General features: G+C 26.4%; 1 protein-coding gene and 1 long non-coding RNA gene across 5 annotated transcripts; one reads left to right on the top strand and one right to left on the bottom strand.

Annotated features, from left to right (window-relative positions):
- Positions 1-6,581: 6,581 nt before the first annotated feature.
- On the top strand, positions 6,582-7,374 carry LOC128668401 (uncharacterized). The gene is made up of 3 exons (XR_008404141.1): positions 6,582-6,619; positions 6,765-6,844; positions 6,911-7,374. It is a non-coding gene; the product is annotated as an uncharacterized LOC128668401 (long non-coding RNA).
- Positions 7,375-8,537: 1,163 nt separating this feature from the next.
- On the bottom strand, positions 8,538-14,770 carry LOC106694092 (120.7 kDa protein in NOF-FB transposable element). 4 transcript variants are annotated; one of them, XR_008404144.1, is made up of 6 exons: positions 14,658-14,770; positions 14,419-14,581; positions 13,494-13,778; positions 13,196-13,337; positions 8,890-12,584; positions 8,538-8,810 (listed from the first exon to the last, which is right to left on the bottom strand). XR_008404144.1 is itself a non-coding variant. In XM_014444239.2 (5 exons), the coding sequence occupies exon 5, from the start codon at positions 12,556-12,558 to the stop codon at positions 10,477-10,479; it is 2,082 nt and encodes a 693-aa protein (XP_014299725.2). In that variant the 5' UTR covers positions 12,559-12,584; positions 13,196-13,337; positions 13,527-13,778; positions 14,419-14,581; positions 14,658-14,770; the 3' UTR covers positions 8,538-10,476. The 4 variants fall into 4 exon arrangements, 1 of the variants encoding a protein (XP_014299725.2); XR_008404143.1 differs by having other exon boundaries at positions 13,527-13,778; XR_008404145.1 differs by lacking the exon at positions 13,494-13,778.
- Positions 14,771-15,541: the final 771 nt, after the last annotated feature.

Here is a 15,541-nt window from a genome sequence, read left to right as displayed (position 1 = left end):
GGTCCATTTTCCTCGAGTGCAATTTTCCCAACGATGGTTCCACTCATTAAGTGTTCATCTTTTTTCTGTCTTTAGTGCGTTGCTGTCGAGGCTTCCACCTCGTCGCCGTTGGTGTATTTTCCTACGTTGTACCTGATTAGGGAACTATGGTACTTGATCACTTCTTGTATTTGTATACCTATATTCTGTAAAATGTAATGAATACAGGTATACAAATACATAAGTAGTCGGTTACTGAGTCTCTTACCGTACTATCTTAAATTCATTTAAATAAAAAATATTTATTATGTTAATATTTTTTTATCAACAGACATTGAAGAATTACCAGCTGTAATACTCGATGATGCAGGTGGAATAGAACCTTTAAATGGTCCTCCTGGAATTTATGAACGGATTGAAATTATTGACTTTGATGGTGATGAGGTTGCTGATGAAGATGAAGTGACTTGTGTTTATTGTCTTACTAATCGTCCGAAGGTGGCGGTGGTCCCGTGTAATCATCTATGCCTGTGTCTTCGCTGTAATTTTGGCCGGGAATTACAGGATGCTGAGCATTTGAGAAGAAATGAATTTTATCAACCTTTGTGTCCTTTATGTCGAGGCTCATTCCGTTCAGCAAGACAAACGTAATCTAATAAAACAATAAAACAAACAGTACCCCCCACTTTTTACAAATATACAATGACTTTCAATTCTCACAACTGTAAAAAAATTTAATTAATTTATTAAAAAAAAAAAAATTAAAACTTTATACGGAAAAAGGATAACGTACGAATAATTTCGCCGAGATATAGGATTTGAAAAAAATTATTTACAATTGATATTAATTTCGAATTGAACGAAATTTGTTAAATAAATTTCAGTAAGATCTTCATATCAATTTTTTTTAAATCGAATTTCCAAATTTTGTAAGCTAAAATGTATTTTACAAATTTCGTTCAACTATCAATTGATATCAACTGTAAACAATTTGTTTTAAATTTTATATCTCGGCGAAATTACGACTACGTTGTCCTTTTTTCACTTAAAGTTTCAATTTATTCTTTTAAATTCATTAATTAAATTTAGATACGCTTTGACAGTTGAAAATCATTGCAAATTTTTAAAAAGTGAGGGGTATTGTTTGAGAATTACCTGAATAAATGTTTCAAAATAAACTGTAGACAGTTTAAAAAATGATCAGAGAGGAGTGTAAACGAAAAAAAAAAAAAAACACAATGAATGGTATTGTTTAAAGCCTATTTTTAATATTTTAATATATTTATAATTTTTGAATTTTAAGATAACTAATTAGTTGTAAGAATAAAAAAAAAAAGTTTATTATATCTAATACTTGTAGTCTGCAAATAGCATGGAAATTTTAATAAATTGACTTATTAATAAACTGTATGTTTATTTATTTATAAACAATTTTTATTTTTTTATTTATGACATATGCGTAATACTTTTAAAAAATTGTGAGAAATGATATGTACTTCAGTACTTTAAATAACTAAGGGATTTATAAAACTATGTATCTCCACTTTTTAAACAAGTCTAATGATTTTCAATTGTCATAAACGTAATAGAAATTTGTTTTATTTATTAATTTTTCGTTTGGACCTACTTTTAGGTCTTGAATTAATTAATTTTAATTAATTAACTTGAGATAATAAAGAAACAGGTTGCAAGAAAAATAAATAAATTAAGAAAATTTTAATACGATTATGACGGTTTATGATTATTAGATGTTGTGGAAAATTGAGGGATACTGTATTTAAATTTCTTCTTAAAAAATTTAATTTTATCAAATTCATTTAAAATTGAGAATTTTTTTTTTTTTTTTTTTTTCAACGGTAACTCAAAATTTTTTTTTATTTAATTTATCATTAAAAAAAAAAATTATTGTATTTGAGTCACAAGAAGGAAAAGGTATGTTTTATTTTATAATAGTAATTATATAGTACTTAATTAATAGGTTAAGTTTATTAATTATTTAAGTCAGTGATATTAAGTGAATAAAATTTTAAAAATTGTTTTTATTGGCAGAAATATAAACTAGAACAAAGTTTAACTACAAAAGATCATACTGCCAGTATCAGAACAGCATCATCTAGGAAAAATTATTTGGCATCAGGAGCTGCTGATGATTGTATAAATTTTTATGATATAAAACGTCGTACGGAATCTTGAAAATTGATCCATCACAATGGTAATTAATCAATTTATTAACGAGTTTGAATGTAGCAGACATCAGAATTTAAAATTATACATAAAAAATAAATAGAGTAAATAATTTAAAAAATAATATTCATAAAACATGCCCTTATTAATTTCAAAATTTTTGAAATGCATATTTTATAAAAATTTTATTTTATTTATTATTTACTCTATTTATTAATAATTATAAATTTTGATGTCTGCTACATTCACATTCATATTTATTTATCTATATATTTTACTATCTATATTACTATGAGTGCGAATGTCTGACAAGTGGCAATTTTTTAAATTTTTGATTAAATAAATAAAATGTTAGTAGAATAAAAATTAAAAAATGAATATTTAAATCAATGAAAAATCAGTACACGCATTATTTTGAATTTAATTATTTAAAATTTATAAATTGTATCATGTCTGCTGCATTCACATTCAGACATAATGAAATTAGCTGACATCTAATAATTTTTTGATTTTTGAAAAATGATAAATTAAAAAATATATATTTTAAAAAATTGCACCATTAGTTTTTTAAGTTTTCTACATATGCATTTTTTTAGTTTTTTTTTTTTTTTTTTTTTTTACTGAAATTCAGGACATTCTCAGTGCTCCCCCTACTTATAGAATCTCCTGATAATACAATCGCCGAAATGAATAAGTTTGCGAATGAATGATAAGATTTTTCTTATTAAATTTCAATGATAATAAAAATAAGCAAGAGATTCTGAATAAACTTTGGAGTAGAGTTTTTAATAAATAGTTAAATTCAAAGCATATTACAAATTTTTACAGTACATAGTGACTGTAGGTTGCTCATAACTTATTAATCACATATTGACCAATTAATATTTATTTAAACTCCATTTGTAGGTACAGTAAATTCTGTAACATTTATACCAGACCCAACTCATCTTCTTAGTTGTAGCAGCAATGGCAGCATAGGATTAGTAAGATGTGGAAATTGGCAATTGAAAAGACATTGGACGTCAGCTCACGAAAATTCAAAAATTAAATACATTAGCAGTTCATCTCACTGGTAAATTAGCATTATCAGTTGATCCTTATGATCAATAATTTATAGAGTAGAATTATCACAGTGTATACAATTGTGTGGAGGATTCGTGGGACTTCCTAGAGGACATTCTATGCTTTTGAAAAGTTTAAATCATTCGACAGAGTATCCTAATCATATAAAAATGATTGGGCGCATGTGCCCCCTCAATAAGCTTAGACTTCAAAGCGCCGTTCGTGTAACAAATTGTAACAAATTCCTTTTTATTTTAATGTACTCTTAATGTCATTGAAAATTAAATAAAAATTTATAACTTAAGATTATTTCAACGAGTAATTTTTTTCTTAATGATTAATTGATGAAACGAATATATCATCCATTTTAAATAATAAAAGTAACTTTAATTATCCATAAATATATTAATAAAAAATATATTAATCTATAATTATGGAATTTTTAACTCTGCAGTAATAAATTAAAAAAAAAAAAATTTAATATTCCGCAATTATAAAGACTATTAATATTTTGCACCAAATTAATAATTGTATCAAATTTTTTACAACCAATTCCAAAAGTATAATACTCTTACAAAGCTTTATCAAAAGATAATATTTAAATTTTAATCTAGATAATAGCTATGTAACCACAATGTCTATCTTACCGACGGAAGTTAATTGATATTTTCTGTACTTTTTATCATATGATAACATATTTATAAGGTAAAGAAGTTTAATTCTCATGGTAGAGATTATTATGGTAGTGTTTTAAACTGGTTGACTTAAAAAAGTGTTAGAGTTGTCATAAGATAGAAACATTATTAGGTAAATTTGTTAATTGGTTAAGCATTTTTTTTGTAAAGTTGTGTTGTGGTAAATTTAATAAGGGGTAGAAATATTTATGATAGACTTTATTTGGTTTAACTGTTAAATGGCATAGATATTTCAGGTATACATAGATTTGGATCAGATTTTCATGGCTGAAATGGTTGTGGTGGAGTTTTCAAATGGTAAAGTTACAAAATTGAAGGGATGTTTCGTGGTAATGAAAAAATTTCGTATAAAAAATAATTGATACAGTAATATTTTGGTAGGATTTTTATATGGTATAATTATGGTATATTATATAAATATGGTATATGGTATATGGTATAATTGTCTAATGGTAGAAATGTTAGGGTAGAACTGATCTTGATAGAATTATAGTTGGAGTAGAGATTTTTACGGTAGAGATGTAAATGTACCAGATTTTCATGGCAGAACTGGTTATGGTAGTGTTTTTAAATGGGAAAGTTATTAAATTGTAGGGATATTTCATGATAAAGAAAAAATTTGGTATAATTAATATTTGATATAGTAACATATTGGTAGGGTTTTAATTAGTGTGCCGAAATCGAAGCAACTATTCGATTGTTCACAATCGAATAGAATCGACTGAAGACAATCGATTGTGGTAATTAATCGTTTCTGAACAATCGATTATTGACATAATCGATTTAAAAAAAAACCGATTTTTTTCTCTCTCAACTTTATAGTTGCAGAATCGATAGCTTAGCAATCGATTGTGTAAAATCGATTTTATAATTTTTTGTTCAAAATAAAAAAACGAATATGGGTCAAAAATCACAAATTCAAAATTATTAATATATACATTATTTGACAGTCGATTATTTGCTCACAACTATAAAGTTGCACAATCGACCACCTAACAATTTATTTTGAAAAATCGATTTCGAAATTTTATTTTAAAGTTAAATATCACCGCGTATAAATATAAGTTTGTATTTCGAAGTATGAAATTTTCATATGGTCATTTATATTTAAAATAATAACAAATAAAATACTTTGTTTATGTTTAATAATTTTTTATTTAAACTTTTTCAGTAAAAAACAGTTCAGAAAAAAAAATATTTTCTCAACAAATGGAGTATTGTATTTAATTAATAATTTTTTTTTGTGAAAAATCGATTATTTCATCGCAACTTTAAAGTTGTAGAATCGTTTGAATAAAAATCGATTATTTTTAAATTTTTCAAATAGCGTAAAATTTTGTTCTATAAAATTACAAATAGATATCTAACTTTAATAATTTCGCTTAAGTTGTTTATCATTTGTTTGCCTGTATTAGTCAAACAATTTTTATAATGTTTGAGTTAATGACTTTGAAAAACAAATTGTTTTATTAATTCATTTTACAAAAAATCGATGTTTACAAATCGTTTTCAAAAAAAAGAATCGATTTTTTTCAATTAATCGAAAGGTCTACAATCGATTCAAAAAAATCGACAATCGAAACGAAAACATCGATTGTTCGATTAATCGATTTCGATTGCACATCACTAGTTTTAATGCGGTATAATCAGCAAATGGTAAAGAAGTTAGGGTGGACTTGTTCTTGGTAGATTTACATTTGAGGTAGAGATTTTTACGGTAGAGATGTAAATGTGCCATTTGGCCGACAAAGTTATGTTTTTTTTTTTTTTTTAATGAATTGAAAATTTTTTTTTTTTAGATTATTGCATTTTCATAAGAAAATTTTCTCATCTTGAAACTGTGTGGCATGTTTTTCTCATTTAAGTATTATTTACTTGAAATATTTTCGAGTGACAATTAATTGTTACTATTATTATTATAAAATGGAGTCGACTGGAAATAAAATATGATTGAAAAACTGTTCATAGTGTTTTGCTTAAATGAAAAATTAACAATTCTTCATGGATCGGAAAATGTTTTAGGGATGGAGTAAAATTTTTGATCTGATATGGGATTTGAATCATTAGTTGAAAAACAATTTTCTAAACTTATTTCTGATGAAATAATCAAATCTGGTAATGTACCCATTACAGCGCAAAACAAAAGCAAGGTTTAAAGGGTGGTGCTAAAAGTATTAAAATAAAAAAAAAAGATTTATTTAAGAAGAAATGTTGTGTCTATTATACTTTTTCTCTTCACTGTGAATTACAAGTAAATAAAAAATTTCGTTGTCTCAATCAAATCTATTACGATTAATCAAGTTAAGATTATTTCTTTCATTCTTGTAATAAGTTTTGTTAGCACACATATTAATGTTATCAGCAATGAAAATAAAATTGAAATTAGTATTTTTTTTTTAAATTCAAGTGACATTTGTCTAATTATATGGTTAATATGTTAAAATAATATACGTAGTCGAGAGAACTCTATTGTCATAATTTCATAGCTACTGCAGTTAGTTAAGAAATAGTTTCACTAGAATCAAGAATCGTTTAATTTAAAAAAAAAAAAAAAAATATATATATATATATATATATATATATATATATATATATATATATATATATATATATATATATATACAAATCTACTTTATTTAAAATAGATATAGGGTCCATATATAAAAAGATGTATTAATGTCTATTCATCTATTAATGAGGTATAATGTTCATGACTGTAAAAATAAAAATAATTTTTGTGAAATTTCAAAATGAATTTATTTCTGTTGACTTGATGATTTCGCATTTTTTAGCTATTGTTGATATATGTTTTAATTGTGAATTTTTTATTTTTAAACAATACAGAAGAGAGCAAGCCTTCGGAAACTTTTTTATATAAATTAAAATAATTAAAAATTAAATTTATGAAATAAAAATTTGAAAAAGTAAGTAAATTTTTTTTTTAAATTTCGTGTGCATTTTTTGATGTAATTATTTTTTACAATATTCAGATTGTTTCTACATAAAAATTTTTAATCGTCAGATGTCAGCTATTTTTGGTGTCACGAAATACAAATCTGTAAAAATAAGTGATTAAAAAAGAAATGAGTTACTTAGAGGTTGCTATATAAAATTTAATTAATAATTAATCATAATAAATATGTTAAACTAAGTGCTTGTTTTGATGACGTTGCATCTTTCTTGAGTGAAATCTTGAATAATATTATAATAGTAAAAATTACAGGTTATGAATGAAATTTAAAAATTTTCATTAATTATATGTTGTTGTAAACTTCTATAAATTCTTATTCACTAGATTCCATTCTACCTTCAAAAACCTCTACTTCGTTGATTATCGAGTGTATGATTAAATAGGAACAGGAATTATAAATATTGTTATTAGCACTATCATTGATAAATAAATATTTATCTTCAAAAAAAAAATTATTTTGCACTTTATTGAATTATTATTTTGTGTCTGATTGAAAAAACCTATTGCTATATAAATATCTTCAATATAGGGAATACGAATATTTATTTTACATACATTTGATTTTTGGAACATTGTTATTATTTGTTAAGATGATTAAATTTATTATTTTTAATTTACATGAATGATTTTCACACATAATTCTATTCAGGATTCTGCAAATTATCTAAAATACAAAATTGATTGTTTTAATCTTTAATTATTAACAATAGTAAAAATAAAAAAAATTATTTCAGTATATATTTTACACATGTGGACAATTTTATTTTTATAACTTAATCTTAACCTATACAGTTTTATTTAAATATATTAATAAAAAGCACTTTATTTATGAACATAAGTATTTTTTAATACTTTTCTTCTAATTTTTTATTTTTTTTTATTTAAAAAAACATAGGAATTAAATGCATATAAGATTGATTAGAAATTGTAAGCAATGTCTACAGACATTGATCATGATGTTAGCTACTTTTAGCATCATCTTTATTTATGTAAATAGTGTATATACTTTTTTGTATTATATATATATATATATATATATATATATATATATATATATATATATATATATATATATATATAGTTATTAAAATTATATCATAATTGATGGCATTTTTTTTCTTAATTTTTTATCAACAAATTAATGACACTGAAATTAACCAACGTCTAATAATTTTTGGATTTTTTTTAAATTCTATAGTTTTTAAAATTTTCTACATGTGCATTTGTTTAATTTGGTTTTTCTTCAAAAATAATTGTTGGAAAAAAAAAAAAAATCGAAAATTGTTAATTGTCTCCAAACTTCAGGATTATGTAAATAAATATTGAATTGGCATCATATTTGTAGTCAATGCAATAAATAATTCTTGAGCGTTCGTCAATAGTATAAAAATGAATAATTATTAATTAAAAAGAGTAAAACATATAGAATATTTATCGTAGCATTGTACATATCTCAGTAAATAGTCTTTATAAATATTTTAATTGAAATAAAAAATTTACATTATTTCGAGCTTTATGTACATGTTATAGCTACATGTCCGTGAAATGAATTTTCATTCGAAGTTTGCTTATACTATAAATAATTTATTTATTTATTATTGATATAAAATAATATGAAATAACATTTATTATTCTGTATTCAATATTATATTTTTGATTTCTTCATATATAATTATTTATAAGAAATGTAACATTAAAATAAAATTAACATAATAATTTCACAAGTCGTAAATTTAATAGTATTTTCATTATTGCTGTATTATTCTAAAATATAATAAACTCCGTGGGGTTCAACTTCAGTACTGAGAGCTGCAGATTCTGGTTTAGCTGAAGAATCATTGTAAATTTGCCAACTGCCCGACAATCGTCGACAGTAAGCAAAATAATGACCAGTTCGATACGCTGCTACTCCAGATAATCTAAAAATCAATCAGTATTTCAAAAGTTAGTCATAATTGTAGACATAAAATTAAATATTGTTAAAAGCAATAAGTATACCGGTAACGTAGAGTAGTTTCAGACCCATTATCTGTTATTTTTAAGTTTAAATGAGTAGGAAATTGACTTAATTTACATCTTTTGCCACTTGATGCATTGATATTGCCACGTATATCTAATTCTAAAAATAAATACTCTTTAGGAACAGTAACACGGGTTGCTTTTGCTTTTTTACAAAACCGACACTGAACATTAAAGATTTTATTGTAGAAACTTAAAGCTTTTTCGAGAGCAATAAATCCACAACGATCAATCGTTTTATGATTGACAGTAAGAACTGGAAAAGCTTGAGTGTGTACTTGACACGAAGAATTTGAACAAAATGAAGTTTCGATGACGCTTGGCGCATTTTTAAGTAAAGTTTGCCACAACTTGCTGATATTATCATAACAATTAATAGTGGGAGAAACATTAATTTTCATCATGTCTTTTTCTTCTAATTGTTTTTTATCTACAATAGAAACATTATAAATAGGATGTAAAATAGACATGCGTTGTTGATAAATTTCTTTTGTTGGTCCTTTTTTCATAAAGTCATTCAAAAATTTAAATACAGGAATATCTAAATTTGTGATATATTTATGAAAACGTGTACTATCTAACGCGCCAACAAATATTAATTGAATTATTGTGTCAAAAGGACAAGTATTAAGTGCTGTTCATTTTTTTCCATTAAATACAACTGGACCACTCTTGTTACCATTACTTAGTAAGAAAATTTTAGTTTTTTTCACGTCCACTAAATTATTTCGTTGTTTAATTTCAGGGAAATTTTGAAAATATAGACCAACTTCTTTATTAATGGATTTTTGTTGAACCATAGCTTCAACAGCTGCTGATAAAGACCCGCTATGTTGTTTCATAGTTAATAATTCCGGAGTATTTTTTTTATTGTCATTCTCAATCACTTTTGATAAATTATTAGGATTTCTCAATTTAATAACATCATTTCGATGGTGATAACTTTTTGATAATAATATATTTAAACCATCATTAGGATCCCCAGCATCAGTGGTAGCAATACTAATGTCTTGTTCATGATGATTCTTTGATAATAACATATTCAAATTATTATTAACGTCTTTAGCAGCATCGGAGGTAATAATGCTATCTTGATCATGAAGATCCTTTGATAATAATGTAATTAAAGTATTATTATCATCTCCAGTATGAGCGGCAGCGATAATATCTTCATCGTGACGATTCCTTGATGATATTGCAGTTAGACTGTTATCATTTTCTGTTATAGTGGAACTAATATTAATAATTTTGTTTGCATCATTTTTTCCCTCCAAATAGTTTGCACTATAATTGTGATCAATATGACTCTCTGATAGATTTACAGAATAATTTAAGCCATCTTTGTCTTTCAACGGGCTTACAGAATCACTTTGATCATCTTTATCCATTGATGAGTTCACGTAATCATCTATCCAGTCGTAATCGTTTGAATTTCCATCCTTTCCCAACCCCTTCCAATTTTCAAACAAATTTTCATCTTTTGGTTTGTTTAATTCTTCTTCAGAACAATTATCGACCACGAACTTTGTCAATTTTGAACGAAATATATTTACACCACCTAAAAGATCAACAATATGTAATTTCAGAAATTTGATTTCTGTTGTTGGTAATTTTACTTTTTTTTTTCAAATTCATTTTTAAATCTTTGAAATCAGCCTCTATATAACTAGACGTTGCTCGTGGCATCGTATCAGGTGTGCACACATTTGTCCAAAGTGGAAACTCTTTGATTATTTCAACAAGTCTAACATATAGTTTAGGCATATAAAAACTGTTAAGCTTGCTTCCAGTGAAGATTATAGTATTAGCTTTTTTACAGAGATTATCAATCCATACTAAGAGAGCTAAAGACCATCCATTCTTATCGACACCACACGATGATTGATCGAAAATCATAGTTTTTTCTGTGTCAATTTCAATAGAATCAATAACTGTCAAGTCAGGATTACAAATTGAAATGAACTTTTCTAATTGATTTCTAGCTTCTACTGGAGTAATTATACAGTCATCAGACACAGAAATAATTGAATCTTCAAACTCAGTACCAGATACGATTAATGTCAAGATAAAAATTCCTTCCAGTTGAGATAATCGTTTACAATCAATCATAAGTGCTGTACAATAGAGATAAAAAGATTTTACAATTTTATGAAGCACTGATTGAAAACATTCCCATCTGCTGACAGAATGAATAAAGTGTGCTGTGTCCAAGCGTATGAAAGTGCGCGGTTCTAAATTTGTATTACCTATCAGATTTTCAAAACAGAAATTAATATATTCCTTCAGAGATTTACCATTGAATGAATCTGACATTGCATTTAGAAGTGCTTTAGATCCATCAGAGATTGCTTCGCGTGGTGGATTAACTTTCTGGACCCACCTTGAAAGCCAAAAAGAAATAAACTTGGCATCATGGGTTTCTGATAACATCTGATAAACTGAGATGGAAGTGCCTTTAAAGTTAATCACGACTTGATACAAAAATATATAACCAGTTTTTTTATCTCGAGAGTCAGTCAATTTTTTCACTAAACCACCAGTCGCATCTATGCATATTGATGAATATTTCCGGTAAATGCGCAAATATTCTGCATAAGTGTGGAACTGAGTTGGAGTTGCATAAAATAAGTAGGATGGGGTATCACCAATTGCTAAAATAGAATTCGCAAAGCATGGAACTTCGTTCATCTTGCGTATAGTTAATATAACATCTCTTCGATCATCAGGTTTTATCCCAAGTTCTTTGTCCGAAGCTTCTTTTTTGGCTTGATGTAGAGTACTCGAATCATATAAAAACGGTGATCCGGTATCTCCTGGTTTCAAAATTTTTTCGGCTTCTTCTTTTCGCCAAGCCAATACACCTGTGCGCAGTAATCTTTCTTGAACACCATTCCGTTTCTTACCATTAAGAGGACGTTTGACATCAGCGTGCTTTGAAAATCTTGTATCTCGACACTTCATGGTTATGAAGACAGGACCTTCATCTCCAGGAGGATTTTTAATTATTCCGAAAAGAGGATTTCGACAAGTGCGATCTCTACAACGTCCAGTCATGACTGCATAATTACTGCCACTTTCATGGATTTTACCCCGTTTAAAAACAAACGCACATTTGAGGCGATACTGCTCCCAAAAAGCAAATGAAACAATATTGGTCCATACACCAGGTTTAAATCCAGGATATCTCCGTCCATTACAAATAAGTGGTTCTTCACGTTTCATTTCATTCCATTGCTCTCTTGTGATTAATACATCGAAATTTTCACGCTCATCATCATCGTCACACTCGTTAGAATCAAAATCCTTGATATCACCATCTTCATCCTTTTCATTATCATCTAAATCATACGTGGTGTCAACGTCATCATGATCATGAGTTGAATCATTCAGCTTATGAGAAATTCCTTCTTTATTATGGATGAAAATTCCGCATTCTTCTCGAGCGAGAGTTAAAATTTTTCTTCGATCTTGTCGTACATTAATTCGTACAGCATCAACAGTCCACAATCCTTGGATTTCGATGTCATTGGCAATGCTTTTCCATACAGGTGAGGAATGCTGTGGTAATTTGTCTGTAGTAAAGTGTGTTATGTATTTTTTCAATACACGAACTGCTAAAGTGACAGGTACAGCTGATACCGCTGGCATTATTAAAATTTGCTGCTGAGTATATTCTAAAAAAAAAAAAAAAGAAAAAAGTATTAATAATTAAATAAGTAATTTTTGATAGTTTTTGTGTGGTTGAGATGACTTACTTATTAATGATTATACAGCATATTTATAACAAGCAATATTTTTTAAATCAACTATTTAAAATATAAATAAATAATGTATTTATTAGAAGAAATAACGCATTTAAGTTGGAAAAAGAATTATTTGTTTAGATATAAATTATAAAATTATTAATTTTTCATTATTGAACACGTTGGTTAGAGCTAAAGACAACTGATACCATAGCGTATAACAATGTAATGATTGTCGTTCGTCATTTGTTTGGAAATACTGATACAATCTAACACAAAAACGTATATATGTATAAATATACACGTATGTCTATTAAAAAATACTAGCAAAATCGTAAATAAAAAAACTAAAAAACTTTTCAATTTAATATTTTATACGATTTACATCATTTATAAATTATTTATACTTTAACATTTTAAATTGACATCAATAAATAATTGGTTAAACACAGAATTCCGATAGAAAATGAATTTATCGACTTATGATTAATTTACAATCTTTTATTTTATATCAATAAAATTTTAACAGTAATAAAACTTACCATACAAATAAATAAAACGAAATAATTATTTTTATAAATAATCAAATTGGATATTTTCATTCTTAAGTTAAATCGGCACAGAAATACACTCGTAGTATTCATTATATTAAATGTAAATGTCTTATGTCGAAAATTTAATAACCTGTAATACAAAAAAATATTTATAAACATAAATTTAATGAGTATATAAAATGAATGTATGAAATAAAAAAAAATTGATTGAATTTATTGTTATGTGAGTCAATACTGATTAAAAAGTAATGGATCATCATTGAATAAAAAAAAAAATTTTATGCACTCATGAATAAAAAAGATACAACTGCACATTTACTTGACTAATGTTCAAATAAGTTCATTAAAGCTTTGGAAGATCCGGATATAAGGTCGTGTCTCGCGCCAAGTACACGTTCAAACACATATATATATATGCGAAACGTGGCGGCGCGAATCGATCGTATCTATACCGGTGTCATACGCCTGCTCATCTATTCAGCTTGATAAATATTTCAAGCTGTATACTAGCTTTTTAACAGAGCTCTTATTTTATCTGCTTTTTGCATGGTTTTAGCACTAAAAGTATTCACTAAAAAAAAAAAATAAGTAAACAAATAGATGTCTCTTAAATTTTCACAATCATAATGTTTTAATTATTTATTTTAGTTTTTAGTTATGCATAAGGAGCACTGTATAGTTATGCTAAAAATGTCTTTATTCTAAGTATACAATTAAATTATTACTCCAATCTGTCCAAGACAATTTTTAATTTATTATATAATAATAATAGCTCTACTCTACTTTAATTAAAACGAAAATTCTAATTGTAATAAAAATTGAACTTAATAAATCGACAAGTCTTTTAATCTTACTCTTAAATTTACAGCTTAGTATGTGACATTAGTCACATTAATAATGGCCAACATCTCATTTCGGTGATTTTATCTGTCGGCCCATTATTTAATAAAATCAATTAAAAATAAGTGGGTTACGGTTTTGAACAGTCTTATTTATGAGTCTTTTTTGAAACCACTACAATTCAATACAAATACTTATTCTAATAATTGATTTATCAAAAAATACAAATTTTCCTTATGTCTCATTAGTATCATCCATAATGTGTAATGAAAGTACTCGACAGGTTATATACAGACGTGCTTGATAAAAGCGTTGAAGATGAAAATTCGTTATTTAATTGGAAACAAATAGTAAAATTTTTTTTAACTTACAGTGAATTAAAGATGACCACGGAATCTTGAGTAAAAAATTTGGGAAATACATTGTCAGAAAGTAACAACAAATACACTCCATTCTTATCACGTATGATCCATACTGAATTAAATCACAAAATATTTTTACTAAAATGGAGTTTGATAAAATATACTCCATTGCCTAGAAACAAAAATAAATATTACATTTTTTATTGTAGTGCCAGTAATTATAATAATTTTATCAGATTTCTATTTACCTTCCAAGAAATAAGTGAAAATGTTTCGCACAATATTATTTAAATTTTTCATAAAATATTGTAGAAAGTATTGTCAACAATAACCATGGATTATTCTGTCAATCACGTACTCCGAAAAGTTGGTAAGCAAGCAAACATATTTCTATGAGAGCGACGATTAGCAGATGAGAAAATTCGGCTTGATGAAAATATAACGTGCGCATGCGCAGTATATACCTTTGTTAATTGAAAAATTTAGAAATGAAAATGACTAAATAATAGTTAAAAATTGTTTTTCATAATAGAACAAACCCAATTAATGATCAAACAAACGTTTATAGATAATTATAAACCAAATATGATAGAATAAAATTATAATTTGCATAGGGGGGGCTAACTAAACAATCAATTTTTATTTAATTTTTTATAAATAAACAAAATTAGGACAAACAATTATTAATGACGAACATTCAAAGACAAACGACGGACAAACGATTTATAATAATCAAATTCTAAAAAAGTGTAAAAAAAAAATTGAAAGGGGCAAACTTCAAGGAGCCGACATTTTCTGAGAAAGTTGGTGGCAAAAGTTGGAAATCCAAAAAGTTGATGGTCACTTTCTGAGAAAGTTGGTGGAAAAAGTTGCTTGCAAAAGTTGGCAATCATAAGTTGACGGTAAGTTTCCTTTAAATTTCCTCAGAAACATGCATTTCAGTTGCGGCTCCATACAAGCGCCAACTTTCTAAGAAAGTTGGCGGTAACTTGTAGCCAAGAGTTGCAAAAGCTGAAGTTGTCGATAACTTGACGTCAAATTGGTCGGAAACTAATGAATGACCAACTTTTTCACGATCAACTCGTGTTATCAGGGTGGGTGTACACGAAAAGTTAGTAAAAAGAAGGAGGGG

Source organism: Microplitis demolitor, chromosome 8 (genome assembly GCF_026212275.2).
Source record: "Microplitis demolitor isolate Queensland-Clemson2020A chromosome 8, iyMicDemo2.1a, whole genome shotgun sequence".
In the NCBI taxonomy this organism is placed as follows: Eukaryota; Metazoa; Arthropoda; class Insecta; order Hymenoptera; family Braconidae; genus Microplitis; species Microplitis demolitor.
Note: the sequence above shows the minus strand (reverse complement) of the source record. Positions and strands in the feature narration are given on the sequence as shown.